The sequence below is a fragment of the Anomaloglossus baeobatrachus genome, chromosome 6, assembly GCF_048569485.1.
Source record: "Anomaloglossus baeobatrachus isolate aAnoBae1 chromosome 6, aAnoBae1.hap1, whole genome shotgun sequence".
Taxonomy (NCBI): Eukaryota; Metazoa; Chordata; class Amphibia; order Anura; family Aromobatidae; genus Anomaloglossus; species Anomaloglossus baeobatrachus.
Genome location: NC_134358.1, coordinates 280,568,026 through 280,591,158, shown reverse-complemented (window position 1 = coordinate 280,591,158; position 23,133 = coordinate 280,568,026). Strand labels below are relative to the sequence as shown.

General features: G+C 40.6%; 1 protein-coding gene across 8 annotated transcripts in view; it reads right to left on the bottom strand.

Annotated features, from left to right (window-relative positions):
• The window catches only part of CDH12 (cadherin 12), a 1,513,562-nt gene that overhangs the window by 259,764 nt on the left and 1,230,665 nt on the right, over window positions 1-23,133 (bottom strand). For all 8 annotated transcript variants that reach the window (XM_075314868.1, XM_075314867.1, XM_075314866.1 and 5 more), the window contains one exon: window positions 8,102-8,396. In XM_075314868.1, the coding sequence (XP_075170983.1) occupies window positions 8,102-8,396 (295 nt within the window). The remainder of the gene's footprint in view (window positions 1-8,101; window positions 8,397-23,133) is intronic.

Genomic DNA, 23,133 nt, shown 5'->3' with positions numbered 1-23,133 from the left:
AGTATTTGATCATTTTGTTACCTCAGCATTTGTAGCCAAAATCAGGATTGGGTAAAAAATGCAGTAGTGGAGCCTGCGTTTTTATTATACTTTTGCTCTGATTTTACTACTCCTGGTTTTGGCTTCAAATACTGAGGTAAAAAACTCACCAAATACTGTTTGTAGGCCTTAGTAAAGGTGATTACTTGTTTTCACTGGAGAACCTCTGTAAGTGAATATTTGCTGCAGTGCAATAGTCACAGGACAGCGAGGGGTTAAACGTTCAAATATTTAAACTACTGGAAATAAAGAAGTTTCCTCATATTGATATCAGAGAAAAAAAGTGACCTTCATACACAACAAAATGCACTATACCAAGACCAATAATACTACATACAAGGGGGAAATACCGCCACACCATGACCAGACAACATATTACCACCACATAGTGACGCAATACAACCACATACAAAAGATAAGTACTGCCACACCGTGACCAAACAACATATTACCACCCCATAGTGACTGACTACAGCTACATTCAAGAGAGAAATACCACCACACCGTGACCAGATAACATATTACCAATACATAGTGATCAAACATAACCACATACAAGAGAGTAATACTGCCACACCATAATTAGACCATATAGTAACCAAATATTACCACATACAAGGGAGAAACACCCCGACACTATGACCAGACTACATAATGACCAAATAATACTACAAACAAGAGAGAAATACCACCAAGCCATGACCAAATCACATAATACTACTACACAGTGATGAATACTACAATAAATGATCATGAATAAAAACCACAATACTAATAACACTAATATTACAATCACTGCCATTATACACAGGAGCTCTGTATGTATTGTCAGTGTATAGGTAATACAGTGATCACCAGTGACATTATACAGAGGAGCTCTGTATACAGTGTACAGTATGTATATGTAATACACTGAATTAAAAGTGACGTCTCTAGCTGAGATTATTCATCTTCGCTTTTCCTCTTTATCCGGCACTGACCGTCATCACTTCTTCCTGCCATGATGCGACTTTGCAGAAAATAACATACAGTCACCTATAGCTGATCACTCCCAGAGCACATTCCTCACTTTTTCCCCAATATGTACACTACGTCAGACTTTTGTTCCCCCATGGAAGACAGTATCCTCAAAATTAACGTATATTTAATCAGTAATAATCTCCCCTAATTTGCCCCTACAGTAATTATGCCCCACTTGCCACCCTAAACCAATAATATATGTCCCTCATCCTGGCCCCTTTAATTTAATAATATCTGGGGGAACAAGTGGAATCAGAAGGGGTTGTTAATTGCTTCCTGCACAAAATATCCCCCCACACACTGCTCCTCTCCAAAATAGGGCCACAAAGTGCCCCTTTCCATAATGTACCCCCAACATTTGCCCTTTCTATAATATCTTTATGCATAAATTACCCCCCTGCTCCTCATTATACTATGCTGCCTTTCAAAATCTCCTTCCTAATTACTTTATAATGACCCTCATTTCCCCATAAAGTCCCCCACTGCCCCATAATGTCACTTGTAAAGTAATACCACTCCTCCCCCTCCAAGGCCCTCTCATCTCAAGTTTCCATATATATTCGAGTATAAGCCGACCCCAGTTTAAGCCGAAGCCCCTAATTTAACCACAAAAAAACTGAAAACGTATAGGCTCGAGTATAAGCTTAGGGTGGGAAATGCAGCAGCTACTGGTTAATTTCAAAAATAAAAATAGACCTCAATAAAAAATGTAATGCCCCCATAATTGTGCCATGTAGCAACAGGCCCCCTCATCCTTGTGCCATATAGCAACGTGCCCCCCATCTTTGTGCCGTGTAGCAACGGGCCCCCCATCCTTGTGCCATGTAGCAACGGGTTCCCCACATCCTTGTGCTGTGTAGCAACGGCCTCCATCCTTGTGCAGTGTAGCAATGGGCCCCTCATCTTTGTGCAGTGTAGCAATGGGCCCCCAATCCTTGTGCAATGTAGCAATGCCCCCCATCCTTGTGCAGTGTAGCAATGGGCCTCCCCATCCTTTTGTAGTGCAGATATGGGGCCCTCATCCTTGTACAGTGTAGCAATGGGCCCCCCATCCTTGTGCAGTGTAGCAATGAGCCCCCCATCCTTGTGCAGTGTAGCAATAGGCTCCCCCATTCTTGTGCAGTGTAGCAATGGCCCCCCCCATCCTTTAGTAATGTCCTCATTCCAGTCACCCTTCTTGTCTATTATGCTGTTGTTTACACACACACAAAAGTTATTCTCACCTGTCCTCCATTCCTGCGGTGTCCTTACTTTACCAGTCTACAGGCTCATAGACCCCTCCATAATCTCGTCCCGGGGAATGGAATCACCGCCGCAGGATGCCATGATGACTTTACTGCAGTTAAATGCTTTGCGGCCCCATAAAGCATTTAACTGTAGTAAAGCCATGAACTCAGCCTGCAGCAATGGCTCCGTGCAGTGGACGGAATCACCGAGAGGGTCTATGTGTCTTGCTGTCTGCAAGAAGCAGCTGGAGGCACCGTGGGAATGAAGGAGGAGAGTTGAGAATGTTTTTTTTTTTCTTCGACTCCTCCTGAGCGCTTATCTTTTCTCTGCAGCCCTACGCATCCTTTTCTTCTCTGCGTCCCTGGCGGCAGTGTGATGATGGCCGCTGTGTCAGTGCAGGCTGAGGAGCTCCACTGCCTCCTGTCACCGGCGACACTGCTCAATTGTACGTGCATCTGAAAGATGCGCATACATTTGAATAGTGGCGTGGTCTCCAGGACCTGTACACCGGATATATACAGGTCTGGGTCTTTCGCAATGCAGGACCTTTGGTGAGTCACATGACTGTGATGTCACCACAGGTCCTTCTGTAACCACTCAAGCTGCAGTGATGGTACAGAACTTGCGCTATCGCTGCAGTTTGTGATTGAAAGGCTGAAGGACCCTCAGAGCGTGGGGGCCCTCGGAGCATGGGGACCCTGCCCAGTCTGCCCACACATAACGCTGGCCCTGAGAAACAGGCGGCCCCGTGGCGCTGTACACAGCCCCGCACTATATAAGGCACAGGGGCCCACTGAGGGCCCAGGGCCTACCGGGGGATTCCCCACTACCACAGCAGGCCAGTCAGACCCTGGACATGAGTTCCAGAGATCCAAAGCAGAGGATTGCAGAAAGGTAGTTCCTCCAAAGACATCAGGAGACCAGGCAGACTGCAAACAGGATTCAGAAGCACTGGTCCACCAGCTGAGGCGGCTAAACAGGTAATTGGCAGGGAACAGGGCAAGGTCATAGAAGCTGAGGAATCTATATTGACTGAGAGCAAGGGGAGGGCAGCAGAACAGGAAGCAAGATGGCCAATGGAAAAAAACAGATTAAAAGGCAAAAAGTCTGAAAACCTCACCAATATATTTGCAGAGGAAAATGTTGTTGTATCCTTCAGCATGAATGCAACATCTGTATTCTCTATAGAAATAATGAGATTGTAACATGTACAACCTGGTCAAGTGAGCACCCCTCTCATCTCCCCCAAATTATTCTACTGTATACTGTATCACCCTTTATGTGCTTGGCTCTCTTTTTTTTAGATTCTAGAGTACAAATTGGCATTCATGGTTCCCTAAGTGAACTGTATGTTCATACAGCTGGCAGCACTCAGGCAGTTCAAAACTATGGTACTCCTACCACCATGCTTGACTGTAGACAAAATATCTTTGTATTTGTACTCCTCATCTGGTTGCCGCCACTCATGCTTGATACCATGTGAACCAAATACTTTTATTTTTGTCTCAACAGACCAGAGCGCATGGTTCCAGTAATCAAAGTCCTTAGTCTGCTTGTCTTCAGCAAACTGTTTGTGTGTTTTCTTGTACATCATTTTTAGAAGAGGTTTCTTTCTGGGATGACAGCTATGCAGAACAATTTGATGTGTGATGCCCTGGCCGCTCCAAGTAGTAACAAATAGGCCCCTGCACTACACCTTTCCCTCACAGCTGATATCAGCCAACCTTAAAAACCCTAGTCACCCCCCTCGAGGCTGGGTAGACACCCCCCTCGAGGCTGGTGGAACCAGGCAGTTGGAAGACACTTACTAAGGAGTCTGGACATCCCGGGGTGGGAAAACAATGAGTGAGTCAAGTGTTAGAGTTCAAGTTGGAGAGGAGTGTGGGCTGGAGCTGGGTGCAGCTCCAGCAGAGGTGAATACCCCTAAATTGAACGGCGCCAGAGTAGGAGCCCTGGTGCCATTGGCTAGGAGGCAGACGGCAGTCTCTGTCTGCAGGAGCCGGGAAGACGGCTCTGTGGAACCGAGGTGGATGGGGACAGGGTAGTGGCCTGCCGGTACCGACCCGGGGAACTGACTCGGAAACCAGAGCACACAGGGGGTACTCGGACCCTGAAGCCGGGATCAGAAGCGACTGGAACCGTTAATTTACCGATTGAGGCCAGGACTAGATGTCCTGTCCCACCCAAAGTCCCTATTAGAAGACAACAGCCCACTGAGGAGGATAAAAGGCCACCGCCAAGGTTCAGAGATCTCACGGGCCAGCATCTGCGGGCAAGCGCTCCTTAGGCCACATCCAGCCAGGAGCGGACTCCTGAAGTTGCAAGCACAAACAGTCCACCATTTTACAAAGGTGCAGGAGAAAGACAGAGACCACCAGCCGGGTGGGGGAACCAGAATGCAGCCGGCTGTAGGCACTGACCACCATCACCTTGGTTTACCAAAGACTCGTGTGTTTCCTTTAATAGTGAGTACACCAGCACCCTGCGGTCGCCCATCCCTCTGCACCAAAATCCCAACGGGTCCCGGGGCCACCATCTCTGCCCATGGAGGGGTTAACAACTTGCTGCACAACATCTCCCCCGGGTACCCCCGTAACTGCAGCAGTGGTGTCCAACCTCACCACACACCGTGGGTGGCATCACGAACTTAATACGGCTCAGCCAGTACATATACGTCCTACAGCCACCACTATAACCCCCTCTTTAATCGAAGTGACCGCGAGACCCCCGGGTCCGGAGACCCTCGAGCCACCCACAGAAGGTCCGGATCCGAGCAGCTGTCTTGATAAACCGCTGTATGACCTTGGTAAATGTGCTGCAGCCGAGTTTCAGGATTTTGGCAATCTTCTTATAGCATTATGTAGGCTATCTTTATGAAGAGCAACAATTCTTTTTTTTCAGGTCTTCAAAGAAATGTTTGCCATGAGGGGCCATGTTGAACTTCCAGTGAGCAGTGTGAGAGAGTAAGTTACTGATAAAGCCAAATTTAACAAACTGCTCTCCATTCAAACCTGAGACTTTGTAACACTAATGAGTCACATGACCCCAGGAAGGGAAAATGTCTAATTGGGCTAAATTTGGCCATATTCACTTAGGGGTGTACTCATGTTTGTTGCCAATGGTTTAGACATTAATGGCTGTGTTGAGTTAATATAGGGCACTCTAAATTGACACTGTTATTCAAGCTGTACACTGAATGCTTTATATTGTATCAATGAGTCATATCTTCTTCTTGTGCCATGAAAAGAAATAATAAACATTTTACAAAATTGGGAGTGGTGTACTCAGGTTTGTGATATATTGTATATACATAAATATAATAGTATTGTTTGACTAATAGTTACAATTTATTGTAATTTTAGTATTCTACCGTGACTTTTTGCTCTTCACATGCTGTAAAAATGCTACTTTAAGAAAGCCATAGTATAATTCTCTATGCAGTTGTGTACCAGTTAACTTGAAACATTAAACTTAAAAGAGTGGTTCACATATATTTTTTATTTTCTAGATCAATATTATATTGAGAAACAATGTTTCTCTCAAATAGCTTATGTTGGCAATAGTGCCAGTGAGAGGTGCTATTGAAGACCACTGTTCCTCTCTCCATGATCTCCGGGTTCCGTGACCTCGGGGATCCGGTGACGTCACGTCAAGTTCATGACACAGCGGCCAGCCGCAGTGTCCGTGAGTAATGGGCTATGGGCGGTGTTTCACTGCTTTTCACAGCCCATCAGCTCCCTCCTCCCTCACAGCAAAGTTCTGCAAGCAGGAGATAGGCTTGGCTGTGACAAGTGGTGAAACATCGCCCACAGCTTATTGAGTCAGGAAGACTGGAGCCGGCCGCAGTGTCCGTGAGTTATGGGCTGTGGGCGGTGTTTCACTGCTTGTCACAGCCCATCTGCTCCCTCCTCCCTCACAGCAGAACGCTGCAAGCAGGAGACACTCTGGGTTGTGATGAGCGGTGAAACACCACCCACAGCCAAGTGACTAAGGAAGACCGGGGCCAGTGATGTGACATGATCCGTAACTTGACATTACCGGATCCCCGAGGTCATGGACCCTGGGAGTCAGGCATGGGGAACAGCAGTCTGCAATAATGCCTCTCACAGGCACTATTGCAAACATAATGTATTTGAGAGAAACATTGTTTCTCAATATAACATCGATCTAGGAAATAAAAAATATGGGTGAACCACCCTTTTAAGGTATTCTTAAAATACACATATCATTTACAATAACAAATTGATTTAAAACACATTTATATGATTTCCTTTTTTATAGCTTTGCTTGACTAATTAAAATATTCCAGGTTCTAAAACGTTAAGGATTTATAAATCTTTGGCCATGAGATTTTTGAGAAAGCAGCACATAGAAGTTTTCTTTGAACTCACAACTTACATAGATGTCATTATCTAAAAAATAAAATATTCAGGTAATGGAATAATTCAATTATATTTATTCTTAAATGTTTCAGGTGTTTTAAATCAAGTAGAGGAGGACATAGTATAAAATAACTTATAGTAACCCATTTAATGGCTCACTTACTGAAGTTCTAAGTTAGTTGTCCTTCATAGTTTGAGGCTATGTGCCTACGGGACTCTGTATCTGTGGATTTTTCTGCATCAAAATCCACAGCTTTCCTCCGGAATCTGCACCTTTTCATAGTGCGGATTTTGTGCGGATTTGATGCGGATTTGATGCAGATTTGACGCGGATTTTGTTGCAGATTTTGCGATTTTTTTTTTTAACTCAATTGAATAGGCAAAATCCGCATGAAAATCCGCAACAATAATTGACATGCTGCAGATTTTTCCGCACGAAAATCCGCACGATTTCCGCTGCGGAAAAATCCGCAGCATGGGCACAGCATTTCCCAAATGCCATAGAAATGGCTGGGGAGTAGCTGTGCTGCAGATTTCTGGAAAATCCGTGGCTTTTCCGCGAGAAATCCGCGGCAAAATCCGCGCATTTTCCGCAGCGTAGGCACATAGCCTAAAGGTTAAAAGGAGAGCAAAGTACATCCAGAAAAAGGCAAAAACTAAAACAAGACTGATGCTTATTGATACATATTAAGGAAAACATTCCATTTCAGCTTTACTCCCTGTCAATGCACATGTGACCACTGCAGCCAGTCACTCTTCTCATAAAGAGTAAAACTCTAAAATAAACATTGGAAAGAGAATGGGATAAAACTAGGAAGCATAAGTTTCTTCTGAATGTTTTAATAACATTTGTTTTTTTAAAAAAATATTTAAAATAATTTGGAAAAAACATACTATATGAAAATTCACCAATTATTATCATTCAATACTTCTGAAAATCAATTTATTTAAATAAAACCTGTTGTGTCACCAATCACTATTAACATGCAGATTTGGGTTTAATCTGCATGTTAATTGAATTCTAAAGCTGTATGGCCACTACCATGAAATCATGGCTATGGAGAGAAAATTAACTTTATTCCTCCTGACATCCTCTGGCTACCAGTCATAGAGATGAGGCCAGCATTGCTTCAGTTACTGCTCAGTTTAGAGTGAGTGGCAGCTGTAATCACATCCAAGCACTGATGGACAGCAGACTTATTATTGATTCATGGTGACTGAAAGCACACTGTTCATGCCTCTATGACTAAAAGCTTCAGGCTGCCAAGAGGAGCAATGTTTATTTTCTTGCTCTAAACATACTTTCAGTGTGGTAACCAGACAGATTTAGAATTCTATTAACCTGCAGAATAACCACACATCTGGAGTTTAGTAGTATTTAGGAACATGACAGGTTCCCTTTAATGCAGAACAAACAGCAGTTTTTTACTTACCAACTGGAGACATTTCAGGAACACTGGCAACATAAGGGCCATCCAAAAACTTGGGTTCATTATCATTAATGTCCTGGACTTTGATAATGAATTCAGATTCTGGCTCCAGTGGTTTTCCTGTAACTATATCCACAGCTTGAGCACGTAAAGTATAGAATGCTTTTTCTTCTCTGTCCAGACTTCTAATAGCATGAATATCCCCTGTATTATTATCAATTGTGAATATTGTACCAGCTCCATCGCCTAAGAGGGTATATTTCACTGATCCGAGACCTTTGTCCAAGTCCGAATGCAACTATAAAACACAAAGGAAAGAACATATTGAATAACTTGTTAAACTTATATATTAAAGCTTCTTAGATATTTTCTGATCATCATTGCAACATTTCTTCACCATTTTAATGTATTCTTAGGTTGTTATCCCACTGGAAAACTATGTTGTCATTTTCATACACATAGTACTCGAGTGTACAAAGTAACTCATCTTATAGGGTACTCACATATAGCTCAGCATTGAGGCAACCATTGATCCTGGTCAAGTATCCAACTCTTTTAGCCGTGAAACATCCCCATATCATCAGATTTCCACTGAAATTGACAGTTCCTTTAATTTCTCAATCTGTTAGCCCTTTTTTCCCTTGTTTCTTCCAGATTGACTTACACCCATCACTTCAAATCATGCATTTCCAATGTTCTACTGTCCATTTTTTTGCTTTTTAAAATCTGAAGGCAATACTTCTAATAAGCTAATAAGGATATTGAAGTTGTGGCTTCTCAACCTTTTTTATGGCCACTATTCCAGACTAGTATAGCGTGTGTTAAACGGTGCTTGCACGGATGTCTGTAATCTCACTATTAAAAAGCATATGAGCCATCTCTACTGCCTTGTTTGTCACGCTAAAATGAATAGTTCTTGTTATGAGACAAGTTGTTGACTCCGATAGATTACCTGGTCATTCACCTCTTGACTTTTGCATGGATGGATACAATTAATTTCATAATTGTAAAATTTCTGTAAAATGGTCATAGTAAGAGCTAGGGGGCTGCCAAAGGAAGCAAAATGGGTGTAAGAGCAGAACAATGCTATATACCATGTTTCCCACAAGATAACATACCAGGAACATTCTTTTTTGGCCTTCTCACTAAACCACCTAAATATTCTCTGCTTCCCTGGTCTAAGCCAGCGTCTATGATTGGTTGCAGTAAATCTGCTGTACACCCACCTTCCCCACCCTTTGGGCTGACTGTGATTGGCTGCATTCAGTTTGCTGTATTGTATTGTAAAATGAAATATATAAATAATTTAAAAACTTAAGAGAATGTAAAGCAGTATCTGGGGCTGATATCAAGCTATCAATAGCCAATAATCATGGTTATTTCAACACTGTTAACAGCATCCCCCAGCTGTCAGATTTACCTTGGCTGTTTATCAAAATAGGGGAGACCACACTTCTTATACGAATAAATTATTTTCAAAAATGTTGTGCGGTCCCCCCGTTTTTGATAACCAGCCAAGGTAAAGCAGAAACTTGTAGGCTGCTATTAGCAGGCTGGGAAGGCCCATGGTTACAAATATGTTCAATTTACTTACAATTAGCATCCCTATTAGGCAGCAAATTTGTAACCAGCTTTCTATAGATATTGTATTATTGACCTTAGAATTCCTACAGATTGAAATCAAGGCTGGAGGGATCTATCCAGGTCATAATGACATCTGATGATTTTCTTAAAGCCAAGGATCAACTTGATAAGGTACTCAAGCAACAATGCACTAATCTATGAACCATCAAGAGGAATAAGTTGAAAAGGGATTTGGAAGACTACAACTCAGATCACAGTGGTAGAGAAATCTTCGTACCAATCAGAGAGATGCCACACTCTCTACTAGGGTATGTTATAATACTAACTCTGACTCTGATTGCTCTGAAGGCAGACTTTCATTAGAGGGCCACAATACCAATGGAGGAGGAAATGAAGAGGTGGCAGAAATAGCACATCGTCACTGAGAAACCATTTACAGCCCCCAAGGAATCTTTCTCGCATGGAACCGACATTTAAGAAGTAGTGGTAAATATTTCCAATAAACCCCTAAAAAGGATGAACATTATCTGCTTAATATTAAAACCTAAACTTTTCAGATGGAAATTGACCTTATTATTTCTTCTAAAACCTGAGATGGAAACATTACTTTAGCAAGAACCCTAATGTAATCCCTGAAACAGATCTTGATAGTGATGGAATAATGGCTCCCATTTATAAAGGTAAAAGTTTAAGTTTAAAAATAAAGAGCCAAAAAGCCTTCCCGTGTTGCAGATAAAGAATTTGAGCCATAAATCTCCTTAGTCACCAATGAGGTATTGAAGGTGTTGAGGGGCCCTTGTTCCTATGTCAGCCACAATATCACTATGATTGAGTGAACGGCCATTAGCAAACTAAAGTGGGATACCGCTATAGTATTAAAAACTGAAAAACTGCAAATAAGGGGGGTGCCAAGGTGATACTTAATAAGGTGAAATGTATTGATGAAATCAAAAGACATCTCGGATTGGACAACATAAATGCAACATCCAAGATATAAAAAATTGTATTTGCCCATTCCACGACATTTTATGGAAAAAAGGCACAATATTCAGATTAATATATTAATATTCAAATTTCAAGTCATTGATCAAATACTCTCCCGAGACAAGGTGGGGACTGTATACTACTTATTATTTTTTTATTTATTTTTTCTTTCTCTTCTCTTTTTTTAATTGGATACAATTCCAAATGAATAAAATGGGGCTGAAAAATATTAGCTATGGGTTTACTGTTGCTGTAGTGATACAGTCCATGAGATTAACATACTATATCTATTTTGGGTAATAGATCCTTTTTTATTAATGCAATTATTGTATCCCTAGTACCCTAGTATTATATACAGTACTTTACACAATAACGCTGTATGTTTTTCAACAGTATATTGTTTGAAAAATGTTCCCTATTGCATTTGGAAGACCCATTACATCTATAATAATAATTAATGATCAATATTTATTAAGATCTATATATGGACTTGCACATATTTTTTTTCAGTATTCATCAAGCAACAGATTATACAAAGTTAAGACATTTATTGATTGGTCCTCTATGTAAGGGACATATCCCCTGGGTCCCATACTATCCCACTTGGTTGCAATCCAATTTGGGGGCTCCCTTTTGAAGATGCAGTTGGCACATGATTGCTGTGACTATATGGAACACGTGACCACTGTGATCACATGCCACAGGGTCATTGATAAATAAACTAATGATTGGGCTTGTTGCCAGGGAGAGTGCATCTGACATAGTTGGGCTTGTGGTGGCACACCTGTCCATGGCCTTTCATGGCTATGTAAATCGATCCCTTTGATTATGGTGCTGAAACAATTTGTCTCCAAACATTAATGATGTGGTGAGACACCAGTTAAACGTTCTGCTGACCCTGACCCCTTAGATAATATCTGACATACTCCACTGGTCTAATGATAAAGAACCCATCAAAGCTATTTTATGTGCTATGATTTTGTTTTTAACCTATGAAATATTCATATTTAATACTACAATGGTGATAGAGGCTGGACCAGCAGAAAGGCTTGAGGGAGTGTCCTGCAACCAACCCACTATAAAAGCACATTATCTGTGTCTTGTATTCATGTACACTTTTTTAATAGTATGATAAAGGCCATGGATGGCCAAAATGTATTTTTTTTTTTTTTGCAACCTTCTGACATGTGCACATGGTTCAATAAAACTTTTTCTATGGCCTGTTTCACACGTCAGTGATTCTGGTACGTTTGTGCTTTTTTTTAAACGTACCAGAATCACTGACATACGCAGACCCATTATAATCAATGGGTCTGCTCACACATCAGTGATTTTTCACTGAACGTGTCTCCGTGCGGCATATCTGCATGTCCGTGATTGCCGCACGGAGACATGTCCATTTTTTTCTGGCATCACTGATGTCCCACGGACCACGCAGTGGTGTGATCCGTGAGACATGTGCCAGAAAAAAGCGTGCTTTTAAAATAAAAATCATTTTTACTCACCTGGCTCCAGCGATGTCCTCTGCAGCCCGTTCTGCTTGCTGCTTCTGAACCGGCTCATTATTGTCGCGCATATTCATGATGCACGACACAGCCCACCCGAAAGCAGCTGCTGCGGGGGTCAGCGCCGGCCGGATACTGCACCGCGGGAGCGATCAGCACCACGGAGAGCGGGAGCGCGCACAGGTGAGTTAATCTCTAAGTACAATCACGGGCCACGGAAAACGGAGCATGGATTGCACTTAGACAACCCACGTGTGCCGTGATTCACGGCACACGTAGGGACATATGCGTGTTTTACACGTCAGTGAAAAACGTCAGTGTTTTTCACTGACGTTTGAAACGGGCCTATGAAAGAGAAATTTTAGTGGCTTAGACATTTTAGAAACTATTGCATAATTACAATCTATGTAGAGGGTTGTATCCAGTAAGCACATATTTTTGAAGTGGTGCACGGAACATTCTTTGATACACATTGAATTCATTTTGTTGATAGTTGCGTTACACTTTTCAGCATTAGGATATCTTTCTCGTCTTTAGAAAGGCCACATTTAGAAACAAAAATTGGCTTAGTTATAGTTGGAAGTGTCATAGTCTTTGTCACAATTCCTTTACACAAATCTTGATCCTTGCCCTATGCCCTGTACTAATCATGGGGTTTATAAATCACAAACTATATCAAGTGAAAAGAAAAAAACATTTGATACCGTGCTAGCCAGTTGAAAAATGATTGATTGTTCTCAGTGTGAGAAACAAAATTATAATCTTGTAGTTGTGACACCTTTTAATGGCTAACTAAAATAAAATAAAATGATGTTACAAAGCAAGCTTTCAAGACTTCTCAGGTCCCTTCATTAGGCATTTATTTAAAAAACTGACCAGCACATCCAACAAGTGTGAATAGGTGCTAGCTGAAAAAACATAGTAAATATAAAATGCATACAGCTGCACAGTAAAAAGCCAACAATTATAAGGGAAAAGGGAACTCTGATACTGCATTACTGCTATATGAAAAAATGAGATTTTTAGTTTATGACTTGGCCAATGCATGTAAGCCTGGAAACCAATGGCAAGGTAATCTCAATAATCCAGGTACCTAACTTAAATGCCACTATATAGGTTAAAAACATAGTGCATTTCAAGTTAGATTTTTTTAGTCTAGCTGCCCAGACATGGATGTTTTTAACCTATATAGTGGCATTTAAGTTAGGTACCTGGATTATTGAGATTACCTTGCCATTGATTCAGGGCTTACATGCATTGGCCAATTGATAAACTAAAAATCTCATACCTTCATCAGGCATGATATGAGAAAATATCTGAAGAAACTTTCAAAAGATCTTTTAGTTCCATAAATGTGCGGTACAGTCTGGTATCCTCCATTTTTTCTCAGATATTTTGTTATACCATGCCTGATGAAGGAACCTAAAAAGTCTCGAAAGCTTGCTTTGTAACATCATTTTATTTTATTTTAGTTAGCCATTAAAAGGTATAACAACTGCAAAATTATAATTTTGCTTCTCTCGCTGGGAGCAATTAATCAAAATAAATCAATAAACACTGTACATGGAAGTGGGTGGCAAAAGGCAGTTGACAGAATGACCAAATTAAAATATTTTGCTAATTGGGTTTTTTAAATTATTATTTTAAACATCTATAGCATAAAAAAACAGTGAGTGTATTTTCTTATATCTACACAAATAATTTATATACAGTAACTTTTATATCCTTTATTTCCATGATAACTGTTATAATTTAAGAAATAATTTGGTTAGACTGGGCTTGTGAAAAGACAGAAGGCCTAAAAATATTTCTTCTGCTATTCTTTTCTAATGAGAAGCCCCGTCTGTATCAGCAGCAATCACATTAGCATATGTATGTGTTAGAAACTCATTTGCAGAACAAATTAATATAATACATGTAATTTGCTCACCCCACTATGTCAGATGCAGATTCTTCATCCCACTTTCAGCGTATTGAAAGCTACAGTTATCATACAAACTGTCATACATTTAATTACTAAAGATGAATCAGCCAAACAAAAAGTAAAGTTTCACGTCAGAGCTTTTTCGTTTAACTTTTAATTGATTTCAGAGTTTGTCCCCCTCTAAATATAGCTCTAGTGGTCAGCTGTGGCCACCTGAAAAATCTGTATATATATATATATATATATATATATATATATATATATATATATATATATCTATATATATAGATATATATATATATATATATATCTGTATATACTGAGAAATGTAACATTGCATGGCAGCAATTCTGATAAATTGTTATTTTTTACACCACCCTCATTAGGTAGCCCTCAGTTAAAAAAATGTAAAAAATATTACCTGGCAGAGTATTTGTCTCTATAATGCATGTACAGTACATCTTAGTAAGGCATATAGACAGGGATCACCTTCCAAAGACAATGGTCCTGATTTTTCAATATTGACATTATTTACCCCAGTCTTGATGAAGGGGCATAATAGAGTCCAATGTTAGTGACCCATTAATAGATATAAGTGATCCTGTCAAGGATCGGATCGGTTCAGAATCAGCAATCCTGCCTGAGATTGCCAACCGGATCGCCGATCCTAGCCAATCTGATCGTAAATCATAGCCAAACCCATTAAATTGAAAGGGAAGCAAAAGAGATGTGTTGTAAAATTGTGTAGGGGCAGTAAAACAAAGAAAATAAAAAAGGGTTAAAGCAGTACATATCTACTGAGACTCCCCATGGCTGTTGAGCCACTTCCTGGGCAGATAATTATCCCTAATGCATATTCGGTGCTTGCTCCTTCCACCAGTGTCTCTGTTTGGCTGGTGTTGGCCCATCCCCCACCCTCTGAGACAGCGTCTGTTAATGGTTGGAATCACAAACAGTGTCTGTGTACTTATACTGGTGATAAATAAATAAATAAATAAATAAAATGTCATAGGATCCTCACTCTCTATTGACACCAGCACAGATAAAGCCAATGCTACAGACAGCAGCCCCAGCCGTGCACTTATCGTGGCTGTGTATCAAATATGATGAACCACATGCAGCTTTTTTTAATTATTTAAATAAATAATAAAAAAAATCCTGCTTGCAGTTCCCCCCAATTTTGATACCAAGCCAAAATGCCAAGATAAAACCCAACAGCTGGGAACTGGTACTTTTAGGCTTGTGAGATCCATGCTTATTTAGCGTTTAGCTTAAAAATTGCAGCCTGCAGCCGTCCAAGATTGTCGCATTTATTAGATGCAATGATCCCAACAGTTTACCTGGCTTTTCCCAATTGCACTGGTGCAGTGGCAATCGAGGTAATAAGGAGTTAATTGCAGCTGTGAGCTGCCACTAAGCCCTAGATTAGTGATGGTAGAGGTCTATGAGACCCCCTCCACTAATCCTATAACTAAAAAAAAATAAACACAAAAATACAGAAAAATCCTTTATCTGAAATAAAATACAAAAAAGCCCACAATTTTTCATCACTTTATTAACCCCAAAAAGATTCAGGTCTGACATAATCCACATGAGGTCCCTTGATGATTACAGCTTTGCTAGATCTGAAGGCATAGTACACAGCCATAGAACAATCACTGCCCGCTGTGATTTTCAGGCAGAGACTGATGCGGTCTTTACACGAGACGATCTATCGTGCGATCGCACAAGCGATTGTACCCACCCCCATCGTTTGTGCGTCACGGGCAAATCACTGCCCGTGTCGCACAAAGTCGTTAAACTGCCGTCACACATCCTTACCTGCTGAGCGACCTCGCTGTGGGCGGCGAACATCCTCTTCCTAAAGGGGGAGGGGCGTTCGGCATCACAGCGATGTCACACAGCTGCCGGCCAATAGAAGCGGAGAGGCGGAGATTAGCGGGACGTAAATGTCCCGCCTACCTCCTTCCTTCTGCATAGCCGGCGGGTTCCGCGGGACGCAGGTAAGCTGTGTTCATCGTTCCCCGGGTGTCACATGGAGCAATGTGTGCTTCCCGGGTACGATGAACAACCGGCGCCATGTTAAATAAACAATTTTTTAAAACTGAGTGACGAGTACACGACACACGATTTGTGAGCGATTCTGCGTCACTCGGAGGTGTCACACGAGACGACGTCGTGAACGATGCCAGATGTGTGTCACGAAAACCGTGACCCCGACGATGCATCGCACGATAGCTCATCTCGTGTAAAGCCCACATGAGCCTCAGCAATGAGTGATGACATCACTGAGGTTAGTTGCGGTCACAGCTGGAGGTTCCCACGGCCCTCCATCTGTGACTGCAGGTAACCTGACCTCAGGGGACCTAAATGAACTCAGTGACCTTACCTCAGAAGGTCCAATGAGGTCAGGTTAACTTTATCTTTTGACTTATAGATTAGAAATGGGGGTCTCATAGATGCCCCCATTACTAATCAAAGGCTTAGTGGCAGCTGTTGGCTGCCATTAACCCCTTAATACCCCAATTCCCACCACGCCAGGGCAATCAGTAAGATCCAGGCAAAGTACTATAAGTCATATATAATGGATGCAACAATCTTGGGCAGCTGCAGGCTGCTATTTTTAGGCAGGGTTTCCTCTGCTTGAGAATACCAGCCCCCAGATGTCGGGCTTTATTTTGGTTGGGTATCAAAATTGGGGTACTGCATGCCAACCTTTTAAATTATTTATTTTAAATATAAAAAAGCCACCCACAGTTCTTCTTATGTTAGTACACAGCCAAGATACGCGATCGGCTGAGGGCTGGAGGCTTAGCTATATGCTTTATCTGTGCTGGTATCAATATATAGGGGAACCGCATGGCATTTTTAAAATGTGTTAATTTATTTTACACCAACAATATAACGCTGTCAGAGAGGGTGGGGGCATGGTCTGACTGCAGTCAATCAGATATGCTAATGGGTGGGGAAAGCAGTGAATTTGCATTATTAATAATTATTGACCCTGGAAGGAGTGCTGCATCAATACTGCTTTAACCCTTTTGCTTCCTTTTTTACAGTGGCTAATCAAAGCCATGGCAATTTTTGACATGGCTGTGATGGGCAGGGAGAGGATGTTTTTTGCCATCCGAACATTTACCTATCCTTGTCAAGAGTGACAACTTTATCGGTAAATGGTTGGATGTCCAATTCCGATATAGCCAAAGATTGTACGATTTGAAAATTTTCCGATTTTTGCCGATCAGGATTGGCCATCTTTATTCATGAAGAGGTGCACGCCTCTTCCTGAATTTGGAGTATCTGTCGAGTGGCGTACACCTTAATGTGCTACTCCTTAAACGTTACTCCACTCAAGTACTGGAGTAAGCTTTGGTGTAAAGAATGCATAGCTCATCATGAAATAGACAAGATCTGGTGTCCAGCCCTAGCATGTCTAGTCCGATTTGACCTCTGCCCATTTTGGCAAAAAAAAACTGGCATGGAAACATCAAAAGTCAGAAAATTAGGAGAAACTCCAAGCTTTTACACCAGAATTCTGATGATTATGTTTACAATTTATTTAACTTTTTTTCATAGATACCCAATGATATTGCTTGCATATAGTTTAATTTCACTCCAAATTTCAAAATCAAAATGCAGTTGTGATGGGCTGCAGATAAGCTAGTTTCTCATTAATGAGTGAACTTGTTTGAAAAAGGTTTTCCAGTTTCAAATTCAGTATAAGCCTGGGCCAATTTGGGTCCAGTTCAGATTCCCAAGCAATTTTCTTAAAAATCGGCAAAGATCGGTTTTCTTCATTAACTGTTTGTGGTTGCACTAAAGCTTTTCTTCTACCTTGTTATAACTTTGGCTAGGATAGCGGTGCTGTATGATGAAGGGACATGTTTGATGTGGAGAGGGGGTGGGGAGAATTTCAGAGGAGCGGCGGGCTGTTTTTTTTCTTCATTTTATGTGCGGATGTTTTGGCAATCAATAAGGGCACAGAAAGCATCCATAATGTTCAGACATAATGGCTTGTATCATTGAATGCCTAAGTCACATACCCTCTGCATAGAAAATAATGACATGCGGTGCCTGCACCATTTTGTAATTGCTACAACTTAGGAATAGTGCTGCTGCCGCTGCTCCTGCTGCTGTTTGGCACATAAATAGCTTAGCTAGTGGGTTTAATTTTAGATACTTGAAATAGTCAGGAGGGCGATAGTGTAGAATAGGGAAATGCAGTGTAGGAGATTGCTAGTTATGGGGCCTTTCCACAAATTGCTATTTCAGCCTTGAAATAATGCAACATCTTCTCTCCAGCTCCCAATTGCTATCTCAGCTTCTAAATAGTTACTGTTAATTTAATGACAGGTGACTGACTGATGTGGGACTAGAATTGTGAAACAGCTGGTTAAAAAAGGGAAAGGGTACACAAATAAATTCCGAGGTCGTGGTGGAAAGGGGAATAGGCGAGGTGTTTGAAGTGTATGCAGGGTAAGTTCTTTTGTTCCTTAAAGCTCTACTGAACAAACAGTCCTATCCAGAAACAACGGACAACTTCTGTTACTGGATGGACTACTCCACTCCCTTTCTTTGGCAGGCACCCAGAAGTACGACTTGTAGATGAAGGCCAGAAAAAGCATATGCTACAGTGGATGGCAAGTGCTGAATCAAGTGGCCTCTTCTTCTCTTCCTCCATCTCAATATCACACACAGTACAGTCCTCAGAGATGGCACCTCAAGAGCTGGCCATCTAAATATGGCAAGAGCCTACATATTTTTATTAATAGTTATTTATTTATGTTTACACTACTATACAACAAACTGACTGCAACCAATCACAGACACGGACACAGGGTGGGGGCATGTATAGCAGTCTGCAACCAATCACAGACAATGGCACAGAGGGTGGGTAGGGGAAGCATTGACTATTCATGAACCTTAATTAGCTGGCCAGGAAGAGAGTCAGACTGTAGCATGATCCTCTGGTGTACAATGGGAATCACGGTATGTATAACTATCCAGCTCTTACTACCATTTATCTTCCAAGAGAAATCCCTAGCAATTACTGCAGCCAATTTACAGCCATTTTGAAGCCCAGAATGTCTCATCCCTATTAATTTGTATGGGGTTAATTGTTAAATTCGGGATATTTACCCACAATATCCCAATTGTTTTTACCTGTGCAGATATCCATGGGTTCGCTCATCACTATTTGTGACATATGTTTGATCATTGCTGTTCTTTGCTCCAAAAAACAAATGTTCAATGCATCCCAAAAGTAAGTATATGCTTCCCATTTTTTTAAATATTTTATTATACCTTTTCATGGGACAACACTGAAGATATAACACTTTCATACAATGTAAAGTAGTCAGTGTACAGCCTGTATTGCAATGTAAATTTAGTGTGCCCTCTAAACAACTTAACATACAGCCATTATTGTAAAAAGTGCTTTGCCTGCGAGCCACACATGTCTGCTGTACAAATCAGCAGACATGTGGGAGGATCACCACTGGCTCACCGCAGCAGCTGGTGGTGATCACCCCTTCATGATTTAGGACGCACAGTTTTGTCCTAAGTCATGAAGGGGTTAAACTTCATGATCTTTTTTTTTTAACCTTTCCATGTTATTAGGACCTTATCCTTCATTTTGAAGTCTTTTAAAGGCATTACATTTTTAAACAGGTTGTATCAACTTTTAATAATTACATTGCTTACTGCTATTCTGCATCCTTGCTTCCTACTTACAAGGAGGTGATGTTTGATAATTTAGAAAACAGCATGGCTGCACCACTGACCCAAGCTATGCACTTCCCAATGCTGCATGCAAAGGTAGCTTTGTGTCTGCAGCATAAAATATTCTCATGGGCATTAGAGCTAGGTGAACCCAGCTATATGGTTAGCTTTAGATCAATGCTTTCAAACTCTGAAGCAAAGAGCTTGTATGAGCAAGAACTCCTTACCTAGCAGACAATTCACTTTGGATAGACTGCAAAGGTGGCCAGTAACTTAGAAAACAATAAGTAAAATATATCATTTAAAATTTTGTCATTCTTGACAAAAAAAGATGATTTTCCAACAGGAGGAAAATGTCAAGGTTCTCACCACATGTAGTCTTTGGTCCTATCAAGATCTCCTTTGCTTCTCTCTACGTCGCGAATATCCGACGAATAAGTCGTTTCTATTTGACTATTTGCGAATATTTGATGCGCAATGTAAGTCTATGAGAAAGTCGAATAATTTCACGTTGGACCTAACGGCGAACTGTGGTGACGGAGGAAAAGGCTGAAATTGATGGGAAAAGGCAGAAACACTATGGGCACAGCCTGTAGAAGGTGCTTCTCTCTCTCTCAATCTCTCTCTCTCTCTTCCCCCAAGCGGCGTGTACATTTCCAGGCTGTCAGGTCACCTACCTCTGACTCTCGCAGCCTTATATAGCCCCTATGATGCTGTGCGGCCAAGCCAATCACAGTAACACCACAACAAAGATGGCTGCGGCGTTACTGTGAGGGCAACCAACATCAGATGTATTCATTGGCTGTAAAACAGGCACCCGGAAGTCAGAAATGAAAATGAAGGTATCAAAGCGGATGTTGTTTTAGCCGTCAGATACCGAATGGTGCGAATAACCTGTTTTCCGTCGGAAATCGAATAGTGCCGAATACATTAGCTCATCCCTACTTCTCTCCCTTTTTTTCTTTCACACAATCTTCAACATTCTTTTGGTGCATCCCCAAAACTCTGGAAGTGCCACCCCATAACACATTAATTTGTCCTTTTATTTTTGAAACCTTTAAATGCAATCTGAAATCTCTTCTATTTTAAAAAGTTCTCCTATCAAAAGGTCTTCCTCTCAATATATTGCAGTTATAATATATGGTACTGTGTACGTATAATTTTTCATTTTGACCTTCTACCCAATTAATTCTTCTCTTTTTCAGTATTTCTATGACATCACATAATTAATAACAACTATCTGTGTCCCATTCTGGTAGGATCTATGGTGAGTTTGGGAGCCAGAAGGTCACAAAGCATTATTGTGTGCACATCTGCCTTTCTTTGGTGCTATAGAGGTTAAGGACTCTTTCCTCTTCTGCTATACTTTCAAGTTTAAATCCCAGGTGCAGCTGTTTTTGACCACTCCCCTTTACTATAAATAGTCTCTTTTTAAATATCAGAAGTTATTTATAGGTTCTCATATCTAAGCTGTCCACTTTGAAGAAGATGCTCTGTGGAAGAAGCTGAAGTTTTGTGACAATTACAGCTGTAGTGTTACCTGCATTGGCGTTTCTTGGAGTTTTTTACTTTTTTTGCGTCTATTTCCCCCTTTCTGTCTTCTTACCCCTGTGATGGATTGCTGCACTGGTGAGACTAGTGTTCTGGCCAGCCTTCTCACTAGACAGTTTAAGGCAAGCAAAGGCTAAGGCAAGTAATTGACAATGGGTGAAAGGACCTGTATAGCGATATTATGGAGTTAAAGGAACAGTCTTAGATTAGTGTAGGAGTTGACCTCGCTTTCTTTTCTGTACCACCATGGTCCACCATTGTATCATGTTTCCGGTGTATCCATCCTGTTTGTTGTGGCGCTCGCTGGGTGTTCCCTTATTCCTGGAGAAACCCTGGCAGTCACTGACAATCTGAATCATTTTTAGCTCTATGTAGAAAGAGAAAGTCTCTTTTCTGCATGAGTCATCACTGTAAAGATCATTAGCAGGAGAAAAAGCAGAGCATCTGGGTCAGGAGTTGAAGAGGGGAATTCCCCATGCAATGAAAAGAACTTCCTTTTTCTACATAAATTAGAAAAAAAGAAAAACCTGAAGATTTAACTGGGTAGAAAGGCAACATGAGCAATTGTAAATACATAGTGCTATATAATATGATAATAGCAATATATTAAAAGGATGAAAATTGAAAATTGTGATAGGAGTGCATCTTTAAAAAAGCCTACAACACACAATTGACCTTCTACCTCATTACCAACAGTACTGCTTAGAAGCCACTGACCAAATGTCCCTGTCCAAAACAGTTTTCAGTTCGCATGCACATTTGGAAAATAATCTATGTCCCTAAAGACCAATTTATTGCCATTAGTTAATGCTTATTGTATCTATTTTGCATTTTTTAATCATTAAAATATTATATCCAGGAGACTAATACAATACCGGTCTGGAATTAGTAAATATAGTTAGAAACTTAACCATTGAAATCAAATATATAACTTGCACCATAAAGACTCCACTACAATTTTATTTAAGCAAAATCTATCTCTGGATCATTTTATCTTGGTGAACACTGTACAGTTCCTTGATGGTATAGTCCACTCTTGGTAGCACATTCATATAATCCCATACATATAATCTTTGGATTTCAAATGTATTCCCTTCATATGTCTTCATGTCGTGGCCTATGCACTTATCTACAATTCATCATTGCCTACCCTCTCCAAACTGATCCAAGTCGAAATAATAATATTATTTCCTCCATGTACAATTTTAACAGTACTATGCAAGTAAAGAACAAAAATGTAGGATCGTATTTAACTTTTACATTTCGCGCAAAGATTTTACAACATTTATTTTAATAATAAAAGGACATAAAACTAGCAATAAACTTTCCTTTTTCAATTACATTTGGGAGAAAGACTTGGGAAGAGATGTTATTTTCTTCAAATAGGCTTTTTATTTGGTATTTAATGCATGGCTTTATACTTGAAAGTTATATTCTCCTGCAAAGAAAATAATTTATCATGCTAACCTAACTGACAAGCAGTAAATTCAATTTGAATACATAACTGATAGGTGATAAATGCTGTAATATGTGAGAAATTGCTTCATCATTCTGGGATACACTGTCACTTTGATCGGTGATACTCTCAGTGTCTCTGTACAGGATCTTGTAATTTGTTGTATGTGTAACCAGATTTTAAAACTAAAAGCATATTTTATTACCAACGTATCATTCTAATAATATATTTTTTTTACTACACTATAGGAATTCATAACTGTAATTCAGTCGGACAGTATATGTCTATAGAGTATATTTACAGCTTGTAC